The sequence below is a fragment of the Pipistrellus hanaki genome (genome assembly GCF_964339955.1).
Source record: "Pipistrellus hanaki genome assembly, chromosome: 1".
Classification (NCBI taxonomy): Eukaryota; Metazoa; Chordata; class Mammalia; order Chiroptera; family Vespertilionidae; genus Pipistrellus; species Pipistrellus hanaki.
The window spans coordinates 187,669,536-187,683,934 of NC_140503.1; the positions used below are offsets into that span (position 1 = coordinate 187,669,536).

A 14,399-nucleotide genomic window follows, 5' to 3' on the forward strand; every position below is an offset into this window, starting at 1 on the left:
TAAGAGGCAAACTCAAATAGGCAGCCAAAACGGGAGTCAAAACAAACAAGCTCCAAATGAAAGAACAAGAGAATTCTCCAGAAGAAGAGCTAAATAAAATGGAGATAAGAAATTTATCAGACATAAGAGTTCAAAATAATGATGGCAAAGATGGCATGAGAACAGATATAGTAACTATGAAGAATGACAGCACTAATAGCACAGTGGAAGGAATACACAGCAGATTAGGGGAAACCAAGGATCTGATCAGTGAATTAGAAGACAAGGTAGAAAAAAAAATCACTCAATCAGAGAACCAGAAAGAAAGAAATAATTAAAAAACAGGAGGTGAGCTTAAAGGAGCTGTGGGACACCACGAAATGTAACAATATTAGGGGGCCAGAAAGGGAAGAAAGTGAGCAAGGGATTCAGAAGGTGTTCTCAAAGCATACATTAAGCAATTATAAGGGTTTTTGTTTTTTTAAAAATATATTTTATTGATTTTTCTCAGAGAGGAAGAGAGAAGGATAGAGAGTTAGAAACATCGATGAGAGAGAATCATCGATCAGCTGCCTCCTGCACACCCCCTACTGAGGATGTGCCCGCAACCAAGGCACATGCCCTTGACCGGAATTGAACCCGGGACCTTTCAGTCCGCAGGCCAACGCTCTATCCACTGAGCCAAACCGGTGCCGGCTATAAGGGGTTTTTTTGTTTGTTTTTTTTAATATATATTTTATTGATTTTTTTTTTTTTTTTTTTTTTACAGAGAGGAAGAGAGAGGGACAGAGAGTTAGAAACATTGATGAGAGAGAATCATCGATCAGCTGCCTCTTGCACACCCCCTACTGGGGATATGCCCACAACCAAGGTACATGCTCCTGACCGGAATCATATCTAAGAAATTAATGGAACATTATTCTAGTAGGGGGTGTGCGGGAGGCAGCCAAATGGTGTTTCTCTCCCTTCCTCTCTCTCTCTAAAATCAACAAAAACATTTTCTTAAAATATATTTTTATTGACTTTGGAGAGGCAGAGGGAGAGAAAGAATCCTGATCAGCTGCCCCTTACCGGGGATCCAGCCTCCAGCCCAGATGGGAATCAAGCCAGCAATGGGGAATGAACCAGCAATCTCTAGGTGCATAGGACAATGCCCAAGTAACTGACCCACACTGGCTAGGGCTCCAGTAACATCTTTTTTTTCTTCCAAATATATTTCTTTATTGATTTCAGAGAGGAAGGGAGAGGGAGAGATAGAAACATCAATGATGAGAGAGAATCATTGACCAGCTGCCTCCTGCACATCCCCTACTGGGGATTGAGCCTGCAACCCAGAAATGTGCTCTTGGCTGGAATCGAACCCGGGACCCTTCAGTCCACAGTCTGATGCTCTATCCACTGAGCCAGCTAGGGCAACCAAAACATATTTTAAAAAGAGAAATTAATGGCAGTTAAAATGTTAACTGCCTATGTACAAGGAGGCCCAGTTAAGTATTAATACTAAAAACAGATAGGCGAATGAGTAGTTGCTCTTTCAAGATCTCTTTAGGAAGCTATGTGCTTATCACTCCAATCATGCTAATACTCCACATATTTCCAGAACTTCTTTTTGTAACTATATTCAGTCAGTTTACAAGCCAACATAAACTTTGCAGTTTATATTACATTATAAGTCACTGTAGTATTTAAATTAAAGTTTATGGGCTAGTACAAAAACAAATGTCTCCAAGCCCTCTGACTTCTTGCTCTCCTAGTAACATAACAATATTTGGTTCTGTTCTGGGATCTGCTCCCCACACTCAGAAGTTAATAATTAACCGCCACAGAGGAAATGTGAAACATTGGCATCTCACGCCTACAAGGAGATTAGCAAGCAGAATTCTGCACAAGTTTGGTGGAATGAATGTATAACCTCCCCAAATCAAAGCTATTAATGCTAAATGGGGTCCTCTTAATTGGGGTTTAGTTTTTACATTCATTTTTTAATAGATTGCACTTTTTCTTCTTATTCCATCCCTGTTCCTCTCCCCGATCCTCTTACTGGGTTTTTATTTATATTCTTGAGAGTTTTATTTATATTTTTGAGATGTAAACACAGAGAGTGGAAATACCCAAGGAGGGATACTATAAATGCATGCTTCCATGGATCCCTGTTCTTCCTGCTAAGGGGAAGGTTTCCTTATTCAACTTATTATTTTTTAATATATTTTATCGATTTTTTTTTACAGAGAGGAAGGGAGAGGGATAGAGAGCTAGAAACATCGATGAGAGTCATCGATCAGCTGCCTCCTGCACATCCCCCCTGTGGATGTGCCCGCAACCAAGGTACATGCCCTTGACCGGAATTGAACCTGGGGCCCTTCAGTCCGAGGCTCTATCCACTGAGCCAAACTGGTTTTGGCTCCTTGTTCAATTTAATGACTGCATTTACATCTAAGGCACCATGCTAGACAAAATCTACACTGAAAACACACACACACACACACACACACACACACACACACACAGTTCTGGCCTGAAAAAAGCGCGTTTTACTGGAACTCTCCTCATTCCTTGACATTTGCCATCACCGGCTGAAGACATCCACATGCACAGAAACAACATGTGGTATGAGTCCTCATCGCTTTCTCGCGCTGACTGGTCCTCGGGGCTGGGCGCTACTCACACTTGAGGGTGCTGAAGGCCAGCTCATAGGCCAGATGCTGGAGGGACTCATCCTCGGGCTCGCCGGCCGCAGGCCGCAGGGGCTCGCTCCCGTACTTTATCAGGAGCTTCTCGGGGGTCGTTTCGATCCGGATGCCCTGGAAGATGTTCGCCGCCATCAAGTACACGGGGTCCGGGTAGCCAGTCTTGTCGGGGGCCCCGCTCGCGTCCTGCTCGCCGGAGGCTTCGTCGCCCTCCAGGGCCAGGCGGGCGAGCTGCGAGAGCCCCTCGGGGATGCCGCCGCCGGGGAGCTGCAGCTCGCCGGGCTCCAGCATGCCTGCCCCCGGGCTGCCGCCGTCGATTACCACTCAGGTGTCCCGGGAAATGTGTTTTCCCCCTGCGCCTTCAGCATCGTCTGTGGGAACAGAAAGGGGATCTCAGCCAGTCCCTCTCTCCGCCGGGCCACGCCGGGTGCCGCCCACTCGGCTGTGGCCTCGGAGACCGAGGGGGACGTTTACGGCCGATCGGAGCATCCTGTGCCCGAAGAAATCACACGCCCAAAGGCGGAGAGGGATGGAGGAGGCAGCTGGGGAGTCGCCTCCCAAGAGACAGGCGGTTTGGAGGGACACAGGCCGGCTTGGGGGGGACACAGCCCCCAGAGGAGCCGCCTCTACCTCCCGGCCCCTTCCTTTACCCCCCAGGGCGGGCGTTTCCCGGGCCCGGGGACGCGGACGCGGCGCGCCCGGGGCGACGGGGGGCGACGGAGGCCAGCGAGGGCCGTTTGGCTCCAAAGCAGCCTCTCCCGCCGGCGGGGCAGGGGCAGGGGCAGGGGCCGGGGCCTCGGCGCTCGCCTCGCTGGGCCTTCGCGGAGGAGGACGCGCCGCAGCGCCTCGCCGGCCACGCGCGGTCTCTCGTCGCGGGGCCGTGGCGGCTGAGCCGGTGGAACGCGAGCCGATGGACCTCGCGGGCTCAGGCACGCGCCGCCAGTGCGCATCCTCCGCCTCCGGGAGCTCTTCCGCTTAGGAACCTGGTCTCCATGGCAACCGAGAAGGGGGGGGAGGGAGAGGGCGTGGGGGTTTGGGGGCGGGGCGCCGGACAGCACCCGAGGGCAGTTCCCGCGGGATTTGGCCCCGGCAGCCTCTCGGGACACCTGTGCCAGCCCCGCCCACCCGGAAGTGAACGACCCCCTAGCGCGGACCTGGGGGGTCCCTGGCTTCTCCGGGATTGCAAGTGGCGCCTCTTTCCCGGCATGTCCCCTGGGGTCTCCTGGAAAGCCAGAGTTTTGGGTCGCTGACAATACCCGGTATGAGCGGAGTTCCCAGGGAATGCAAACAGGTGGGTGTAGAACTACTGATGAAAGTGGGGGGGGGGGAGGGGGAAAGAGAGGGGATTGGTAAGGTATGTACACATATAATACCATAATAAAAAAAAATGAGGAAAAAAATTTCAAAGTTTAAAATAAATCAACTAAGCCGAGACCGGTTTGGCGCAATGGATAGAGCTTCGACTTGGGGACTGAAGGGTCCCGGGTTCAATTCTGGTCAAGGGCATGTACCTTGGTTGCGGGCATATCCCCAGTAGGGGGTGTGCAAGAGGCAGCTGATCGATGACTCTCATCGATGTTTCTAGCTCTCTATCTCTCTCCCTTCCTCTCTGTACAAAATCAATTTAAAAAATATTTTAAAATATATATATATGTATGCATGTATGTATGTATATATATATATATATATATATATATATATATATATATATATTTAAGGTAAGTAACTCCCTACTGACTCCTGTTTAGGAATCTTAGAAATTTCCCCAACTACTTTGTAGAAATGGTCCAATCTGGAAAATAAACACAATTTACTCTAACATTATTATGGATACTCAGGGATTCTAAATCGTGGTTCCTAGTCCTTCTCTTGGTGTGTGAAATAAGAAGGGATAGACTTTTAGATTTGATTAACTTATATCTGTGAAATCTTAGGCAAGTTTTTAACATCCCTTAGCCTCAGTTTGGCACCACTAAATTTTTATTATAAATATTTGCACCCAGCTGGCGTGGCTCAGTGGTTGAGCATCGACCTATGAACCAGGAGGTCACTGTTTGATTCCCAGTCAGGGAACATGCCTGGGTTGTGGGCTGGATCCCCAGTGTGGGGTGTGCAGGAGACAGCCAGTGAATGATTCTCTCTCATCTCTCTCATCATTGATGTTTCTATCTCTCCCTCCTTCTACCCTCCTCTCTGAAATCAATAATATATATAAATTATTTGCACCTATCTGTATTCCCCATTCATCTACCTTCTTTCTCCCATCCAAGTACTAACCAGGCCCAACCCTGCTTAGCTTCCGAGATCAGACGAGATCGGGCGCGTTCAGGGTGGTATGGCCGTAGACTCATCTACCTTCTTTCTATCCACACAACCTGAACAACACATGCTCTAAAATTGTTTTATTTTTATTACATATTATATCTTTTTATTCCCAGAAGTTAGCACAATATTGTTCTCTTTAACACACACACATGCACAGAAGATTGTAAATATAAGATGTCTTAGGAATTATTGTACATTTTATTACTCAACACACAGTACAATCTGCTGAAAATAGCTAAAAGCCAACTATAAACTTAAGATAATATTGTCTTTCAAAATATTATTTGAGAAGCTCTTGTCTTTTATGATAGATCAATATGAGTGACAATCCATTGTATTGAAAAATAGATTTAATTTGAGTCTTTACCACCAAAATAAAGCGTAGGCAAACAGTTGTGGGTTAGTGAAGTCACCGTTGCTATTTACTCTAATCGTGTGTATAACCCTGCTCCTTGCCTCTCCCGTCTGGGTTATGGCCTCATTGTGGAGGGGAGGGCACGTTCAATCTCAGTGAGCAGTGTACAAAGGTAACCATAGAGATAGGTGTGTGGAGTCCATGGTTGTGAAAGCAAAGTAGTAATAAATGTCTTTAAGTCACACTCTGTAATATGATCAGAACATTCAATTAGAGATGGTGTCAAAACTTAAAGAGTTAGTTACCGGGAGCTTTCTATCAAAGGAACGTAATGAGTGCTTTTCTTTCCCCAGGGGGTGAGTACTGGAAATATTTGTAAATTAACATTCCTTCGATTTGACTCAGATGAAACCGTATGTTCGCCAAGTAGGTGCTCAAAATGCATTTGCTCACTTGCTTCCATTTGATCTGGGTGTATAACACTGCTCAGTTCCTCTAAAGCCCGTTATAGAAATGCAAAAAGCATATGAAAAACAAAGATTTATAACTTGTGTTCTTAAACAGCAGGATGCAATTTATAACTATTGCTATTTAGAAATGGGAATTCATGATCAGATCTGAAATATCCCATCCCCAAAGGAGGGGATAAGGGCTAGGTGCCCAAGAAGGCGGGAGACTCACCCAGTGAGGTGAACATCATCCTCGGATGCTGGGTGAGGGGTAGTGTGAAGGAATGCTTTACGTACTGCCAAAGGTAGCATTACTCAAGCGTCCTCTTGCTAGTAATCCTTATGGAAACTTGTCTCAACTTGAAAAGGATATAGAAAGGTGATAATGCAAACATCCCTCTGCAAAAAACAACAGGTGGTTATGGGTGGGTTATTTAACACAAGATCACTAATAATGAGTGATTAGTTAAAAGAGCCTTATTCACTTGCAGAGGGGAAGCAGCCGAAGACTGGGTGGAACAAAGTGTCCGAAAGGGTAAGGCATGTGGAGAGGAACAACAGTCTACACCACATGTGTCAAACACAAGGCCCGCGGGCCAAATCCAGCCCGCCAGGTCTTGCAATGTGGCCCGCACCGCGCTGTCATCACTGCACTCCGCTGTCAGTTTATGACATTGTCAGTTTAGGACTGTTCAGTAAACCATTCGGCCCGTGATTTAGGCTGGATTTTAGATTTTGGCCCCTTCTCTGATTGAGTTCGACACCCCTAGTCTACACCATAGTCATTCAGAGATGGTGCCCTTAGAAATAATACTCTGAACTTTAGAACCCAAAAATGACAACAGCCGAAACTGGTTTGGCTCAGTGGATAGAGCATCAGCCTGCGGACTCAAGGGCCCCAAGTTCGATTCCGGTCAAGGTCATAAACCTTAGTTGCTGGCACATCCCCAGTGGGGAGTGTGTAGGAGGCAGCTGATCAATGTTTCTCTCTCATCGACGTTTCTAACTCTCTATCCCTCTCCCTTCCTCTGTAAAAAATCAAAAATGACCACAGCAACTAAGGAAGACTTTGAGTTATCTAGGACGCAAGGGGAAAAGAGGATTTAAAAGACTTATCATTCCAGCCCTTGATTATCCTTGTGGCCCAGGATTACAACAGACAATCACTGTAATAGAGTAAACCAGCACAGTCATTTTCTAGGGTTGGTTATTCAAGCACCACTTGCAAGATTTTTTTGCCATACTCAAATATTTATTTAATGTTTTCTTTTAAATTAGATTTACTTTTTTTTTTAAGTAGAACTATAAGTGGAAAAATCAACATAATATGCCATCAATTAAAATAACCGCAACAAAACAATACTATGAAATTCTAGCTAGGAACAGTTGTGCCAGGGCTCCTGGCTTGAGGTTGACTGTTCTTGGCTAAAGGGGAGGTGGGCAATATATGTGCTAAACACTGATATAGAAATGAGACTTTCTCCTTGTCAGAAGGATCAAAAGAGCATTGAATAAAGCAGCTTTTTTTGCTGTGTGGTTAAATGTTATTCAGTGCCAAGTCTGCATACCACTTCAGATCATCTCTCATATCTTCAGTGGTGCTCAAACCACACTTGAGAAAACACTGCATTAAAGAGATTTAAATTCAAGAGGTAGTTAGAAGATAAGTGGTTCCTCTGAAACAAGAGGGAGACAATACAAAAATTTAGAATTGGCAAGAAAGAAATTAGAAGGATCTCATGTCACAGATGAGTTTAGTCTACTTCCATGGCATAAGGGCAGTAGAAAATTTAAGGCTAGGCAGAACCTGAAGACCGAGTTTTTAGTTCTGATTTTGTGATGAATTAGTAACATAACCCCATGGGAAGGCCCTCCACTTTATATTTGTGTCTTGATTTATTCAAGTCTATGCTTAATTTACTAAGAACAAAGTGGGTGGAGAAGGATTTAAAGCATGGAACAGAATGCAGAATCTTGGAGGGAAGACGGGAGGGTGGGTGGGAGGGAGATAATCATCCAGAGACTTTGTAAGCATATATGCATAACCCATGGACACGGACAATAGGGTGCCGAAGGTCTGCTGTAGGAGGGAGGAGGGGTGGGGGGCGGGCTGGAGGGGGTCAGTGGGGGAATAAAGGGAACATGTAGTACTTTCCACAATAAAGATTTAAAACAAACAAACACCTTTTATAAGACCTCAAAAACTGTAAAATGGCCAAGATACATAAGGTGCTGGGAAAGTACAAGATGAGCCTGGCACCTTGAGGTGTCAGAAATGAAAAAAGAAAACGAAAACAAAAAGACTAAAATTGGCAATCAATAGGAGAAAGATATTCAAAGATCTATTTAAATGTTTATTTAATAATATATTAGAGGCCCTGTGCATGAAATTCATGCATGGGGGGAGGGGGCGCAGGGGGTTGGTTGTCCCTCAGCCTACAGCCTGCAGCCTCTCCAATCTGGGACCCCTCAAGGGACATTTATTTTTTTCCTCCAGGAGTATGGTAGAAAAACCTTAGGTCACCTTCTTAGATTCTTATAACCCAAATTACCAAGAACACTGCAAGTGGCGGCCTACAGGGAGCTTAGCCAATGAGCTGTCAGAAAAGGTATTACTCTCAAACTGGTTTGGCTCAGTGGATAGACCATGGGCCTGCAGACTGAAGGGTCCCAGGTTTGATTCCTGTTAAGGGCATGTACTTTGGTTGGAGGCACATCCCCAGTGGGGAGTGTGCAGGAGGCAGCTAATCAATGTTTCTCTCTCATTGATATTTCTGTCTATCCCTCTCCCCTCTTCTCTGTAAAAATAAATAAATAAATAAAAATCAATACAATATATATATTTTTTAAAAGGTGTATTCTCTGCAGCTCATGAAGGCCCTGGGTTGTGTCCACTGGGCTAGGGGTGGTTCCCTGCCACCTGGTGGTGGCCAGCGCGGTCTCCACACACCCCAGAAGCCAGCAGCCATCCCCCTGTAGAGGGCACTGGGCTGGGAGCATGGACATGAACCACCATTTGGTGCTGGAGCTCTGAAAGCTGCTGGGGGCGGGGCAGGAACATCTCCATCTCCAAACACCCACGAGGCCAGCAGCCAGCCCCACCGTGGGCCCCTGGCTGGGGGCATGCAGGGACCCTGGGCATCATGCAGCGATGGCTGCCAGGGTCTTGGCACACCCTAGAGGCCAACAGCCAGCCCCTGGTCTTGGGTGCCTGGCTGGGGGCGTGGACCCAAACCACCACTTTGCTTCAAGCGTGAGCCTTTGCAAGCCACTGGGGTGGGGTGGGAACATGTTCCTGCCAGGCTGCTTGGCACCTGCACCCATAGGCTCCAAGTGGCCAGGGAGCATTCTAGGACCCCTGCCGCTCAAGACTTAAGCGCAGGCTTACAGGCTGGGAGTGGCCTGAGTTCGGAGGATGTTTCCAGGACCCAGGCCGCTCAGCACCTGCATATGCAAAATAACCACCATCTTTGTTTGGGTTAATTTGCATATTTTCTCTGATTGGCTGTGGGTGTAGCGAAGGTACGGTCAATTTGCATGTTTCTCTTTTATTAGATAGAATACTTAAAATGTCTATTTCAAAGTTCATTTTGCCCAGCTGGCCGTGGCTCAAGTTGAGCCTTAGACTATGGACCAGGAGGTCACAGTTCGATTCCCAGTCAGGGCACATGCCTGGGTTGGGGGCTCCATGCCCAACCGAGAGCATGCAGGAGGCAGCCAAGTAATAAGTCTCTCTCATCATTAAAGTTTCCATCTCTTTCTCCCTCTCCCTTCCTCTCTGAAATATATATATATGTCAGAAACAAATCAGATTCATTAAAAGAGAGATGTTGACAGGAAGCCAGGAAGGCTGGTCAACAACCTTAATTGCTCTAACCACTCACCCTTCAGTTGAGACATTGTTAGCTGAAGCAGCCTCCACCTTGTTTGTCCCGTGTAAGTTTCTGTTATTTCCTGCCTAAGCCCTATGGGTGTTTTCCCCAAAGCCTCAATAAAAGGGGATGGCAGGGCCAGAGCAGGGATAGTTCTCCCACTAGAGTTGGACTACCGCCTGGCCCCCCATATCGCCAAATTGAATTTCTTCAAGTCTTTTCATTTGTGTGCGGCCCTTCTCCAGAACCCGAACCCTGAATTGGAACCCTTTCCACGCCAGATGTGGAAGAGATTCCTACATCTGGCAGCCACGAAGGGACATCTGGAGGGGAAGGTATTTTTCACCTAAGAGCGAAGGAAGGGAAAAATTACACCGAGAAAAGGTGTGGAAAATTCACCGGAAAAAGGTGAGGGAAGTTCACCACACACAAAAGCCCACGGCCAGCTGCAGAGTCTCGAACTGTAAGTAGGGTGGGAACTTCTTTTTCAGCCAGGCTAATGGGGTTATAAAGAATTAGGTTATAAAGTAAACTTTATTATTAGAATTTTTGTTTGGATGCTTAAGGAATTAAAAGTTTCAGATGGTATTCTTTTATAATTTTTGTTTGATGTTATAGAATATAACTCTTGGTTTTCTGTAGAAGGTACATTAGATCTTGAGTATTTGGCAAAAAGTTGGTTCAAAAAGTTCAGCAGTAGGAAAAATGAAAAAGAGGGAAAAAAAATCATCAAAATACTGTTTCTCCAAGGGGAACATAATATTGTGTTTGCTAGAGCCTTTTTGAGAGGCTGAAGAGGAGCTTCCTCCCCTAGCTCCCTCCGCTCCTCCCAGAGAGGAGCAGGAAGAAAACTGAAGGAATGGCCTTTATGGCCCCCTCCACCTCCATGTCCTAATCCTGAAACATTTAGTTCACCAATAGAATCATCTATACCGAGGGCCATCAGAGAAGGAATGAAGGACATGTTGGTGGAAGAAAGGCTTATACAAGTAGCTGACCCACAGCACCTGTTGTGGAGTCGAACCCTGGGTTCAAAATAAGACCAACGGAGGCTGATAATTTATTTAAAAAAAAAAAAAAAAAGGCAAACAAGGATTTATTGAACTGGCCAGGGGCCAGGGTAGGCGCAAGAGCACCACACGCAGGTGGACCCTACACGACTGCGAGGCTTTAGGGGCAGGTAGTTATTTTTAAAGGTTCTGAGAAGGAAAACCCCCATTCTACAACAAACTGTTGTTTGGAATTTTCTGCTGTTCTTCCTAGATAAAATGTTGCTTTCTAGTTTGCTTTAGCCCATTTGAAGAACGATGAAGACAAACCCAGCTGTCTGACCTTGCAGGCCAGACACCAGACATGCCCACAGTCTCAATACCATGCCAGGTGCACTTTTCTTAATTGGACAGAACAGCATTGTTCTCGAGGCCAGCATCAAGATAACCACTAAGTGTACATAGGGCTGGCTCTTTAATGAAAAAGGAAGTTCTGCCTGTAACCTTGCCCAAAACTTAAACTCATCCTCCCTAAGCCCATTGCGCGATGAGCAAAGCAAGTAAGTGAAGGCCGAAGTCAGAAGAGTAGGGTTAAAATTCAAACAGTAGTTTTTACCCAAGTATGATTGCTACCATATTTCACACCCAAATCAGATAATAAGACACCATGAAAAAATTGATTTTAAAATGAAAAAAGCTTTGCGAGAAAGCGTTGTACAAAATGGTCCAACGGCTCCTTTTACAGGAGAAATCATGAATAATATTTCTGATTCATTCTTAACTCCTTCTGATTGGTATTCTCTGGCTCATGCAACTCTGGATGGAGAAGATTATTTACTATGGAAGGGAGAATACTTGGAGAAATGTCAAGAGCAAGCCCGCACAAACGGAGGGCCGAATGCTCAAGTAACTTATGAAATGCTGGCAGGACTGGGACAGTATATGGATGTACAGAATCAGTTACATTATGTGCAACAGGCATATGAGCAAATTAGACTTTGTGGAAGGAGAGCTTGGTGGGCTTTACCAGCAAAAGGGGACCCTCAGGGAGCTTTTAGTAAATGTATGCAGGGACCTACAGAGTTATTTTCTGATTTTGTGGCTCGTCTCACTCAAGCAGTGAGATGACAGATTCAACATGAGTCAGCAGGAGATATTTTAATGCAGCAATTAGCTTATGAAAATGCCAATGCTGATTGTAAAAAAATGCCTGACGCCTCTGAGAAGAAACAGTACCATTACAGAGATGATTCAAGCATGTCAGAATATGGGATCAGGCACTTTTCAAGCAAATTTACTCACTGCTGCGGTAACAGGTAGAAATAAGAAGTGTTATAAGTGTGGAAAATAGGACATTTCCAAAAGGAATGTAGGCAACCGAGAAGGAGACAAGGTAACGCTCTAGGAAGAGGTGTGAACACTCCGCCTCAAGATTTAAGCATCTCTCGGTGTCCTAGATGTCAGAAAGGGAATCACTGGGCCCAGTTTTGTAAATCAAAATTTCATAGAAATGGGCAGCTGCTAGATCAAGATAGAGGGCATGGTCAATCGCCGGGAAACAGCCAAAGGGGTACGCCCCAACCCCGTTATTAATAGGGGAAATCCGCCCTGCAACAGTGGTTTCCCTCATCCAAGCAACTCCAGGAAGCGCAGATCTGGATCTTAACAGCACTATAGCGGTCACTTTGACCCCCGATATTGCTCAGCAAGCTATTCCTATAGGAATACCATATAATTCCTAAGGACAGGCCATTATTGAAAGACAGCATCAGTGGCTAAAATCCCAATTTGAAAAACAAAAAGGAATAATGGAGAAATCACCTACAGGTAGGCTGCACCAACCCTTAATTACTTTAAATTTTTTCACTTGTGATGATGACGGTAGGACACCTATGGAACTACATTGGCATCAGAATAAAACAAAAGAAAGTGGTCTAGTTAAATGGAAGGATCCCGAATCTGGTTTATGGAAGGGACCTGATCCATTGTTAACTTTTGGCAGAGGGTATGCTTTTATATTCCCAGAGAATTTTTCCAAACCCATGTGGATTCCTGCTAGAAATATTAAACTGCCACAGGGATCCAAGAGAGAGACTAGCCAGACTAATGAGGACCTTGCGCCTGGAGCCACACCATGCAGCTGCAGACAATCAACTACCTCAGCCACAGAGAGCAGCGACTCGGATGAGTCCACTGAAGATGAGCAGCAAGAGGAGTATGAGCCGGACAACAAACAGCCCGGAAGTCTCCTGGCGCATGGTAAAGGAGACAGTGCAGATGCCTGATGCCCAAGAACGTCTTTCTTGCCATGCTAACAGTAATCATCTGTACAGTAATATTACCTGGGGCAAATGTGGAAGTATTTCATACTTATGCTCCTGACCCTTCATGGTTAGAACCCTTACATGGGCTGATCCCCCACCTAATGTATTGATAGTATCCAGGAGGAACATGGATGGGACAAGGAAGTTATTTTATACCAGCATATACCAAACAAACTTACAAATTCTTTGAATGTTTGGCTGCAATTTAAAAGCATATGAAAGGCTGTGTGGAAGGCCCCCTGGGAAGGCACTCAAGCATTCTATATTGACCCTCCTTGCTCTTTTTGCCAAAGAGGGACCCACTTCTCACAATCCAATTAACCACAGCTGTTGCCTGAGCTCTCTGTTTATGCTGAGGTTGAAGCTTCGTGGTGGCTGGTACCATGGATCTGTCTCTTTGTCCAATGGCGTAAGCTGGGCCCTCCCTGGAGAAGAAACCTGGGTTCCCCAAGATCAATGCTGGGGCCCCGTGAGCAGGAGAGGGGATCTCAAAGCAGGTGCTGGGCATGGAGGCCATAGGGGCATAAGCTACCAAGGAGACAGAACTGAACCTCACATCACCCTGCTTGGCCCCGGAGGATGGCTGGTTAGCCAAAGACGGATAAGATTCCTCCGGGGAGGAACAACCTAAGACAGGCACAGTCATAGAGGGGCCATCAGGAGAGAACTTCGGGTTCAACAGAGGTGGGGCACAGATCCTCACCCCCCCAACATTGCAGGGGCTTGAACCTTCACCCCTTCTGAGGGAGGTCTCCTGCCCCATGGCTGCTTCGTGCTTCCCATGTCCAGCTCAGATCGGACCCAGGCAACAAACAGAGACATGTCCAACTCAGATCGGGACCCAGGCAACAGAGACTTGGCTGACAACAGCTGCCCTATATCTAAATCCAGTCTAATGCCAGGAATGCTTAGAGCCTTCTTTTAATATTTACCTGGTAAACTAAAATTATTGTTAGAGTATTAAATTTTACAGTAAAATAGTAGTGAAGTTTTCAGATTAATTTAAATTGGCTAATTGAAATAAGTAAATATTCAAGAAAATTTCATTGTACAAAAAGCTGTTTCTAAAGTATTAACTACAATTTCTATTGGTAGTTCATTTCATCTTAAAATTGCTTAACATGTAATGAACCTAAAAGCAGTCATATTTTTGTGCAAAAAATTAAAATTTGAAGACTGCATTATAAAAATTTTCCAAAAGCCTCCTAATAATTAAATCAAAAAAGGGGGATAGTGGGAAAATATTAAGTAAGGAAATATATCGGGAAAAAATTTTTTCTTTAAAAACTAATTTTCATTTGTAATGCTGACAGCAGGACGAAAAACACACATGATTTCAGAATAAGCCAAAGGAAAATCATTTGGGCAAAAATAAAAAGGATCCCAAGAAAAATTTATAGAAAAGATTCCATTATTAAC

General features: G+C 45.3%; 1 protein-coding gene across 5 annotated transcripts in view; it reads right to left on the reverse strand.

The window, feature by feature from the left end:
* Positions 1 to 2,975, reverse strand: part of NSUN7 (NOP2/Sun RNA methyltransferase family member 7) — a 38,374-nt gene extending 35,399 nt beyond the window's left edge. For 4 of the 5 annotated variants that reach the window (XM_084900818.1, XM_084900817.1, XM_084900819.1 and 1 more), the window contains exon 1: positions 2,645 to 2,975. In XM_084900818.1, the coding sequence (XP_084756944.1) occupies positions 2,645 to 2,957 (313 nt within the window). In that variant the 5' untranslated portion in view covers positions 2,958 to 2,975. The remainder of the gene's footprint in view (positions 1 to 2,644) is intronic. The other variant, XM_084900820.1, reaches the window with a different exon arrangement.
* Between the last annotated feature and the right edge of the window lie 11,424 nt (positions 2,976 to 14,399).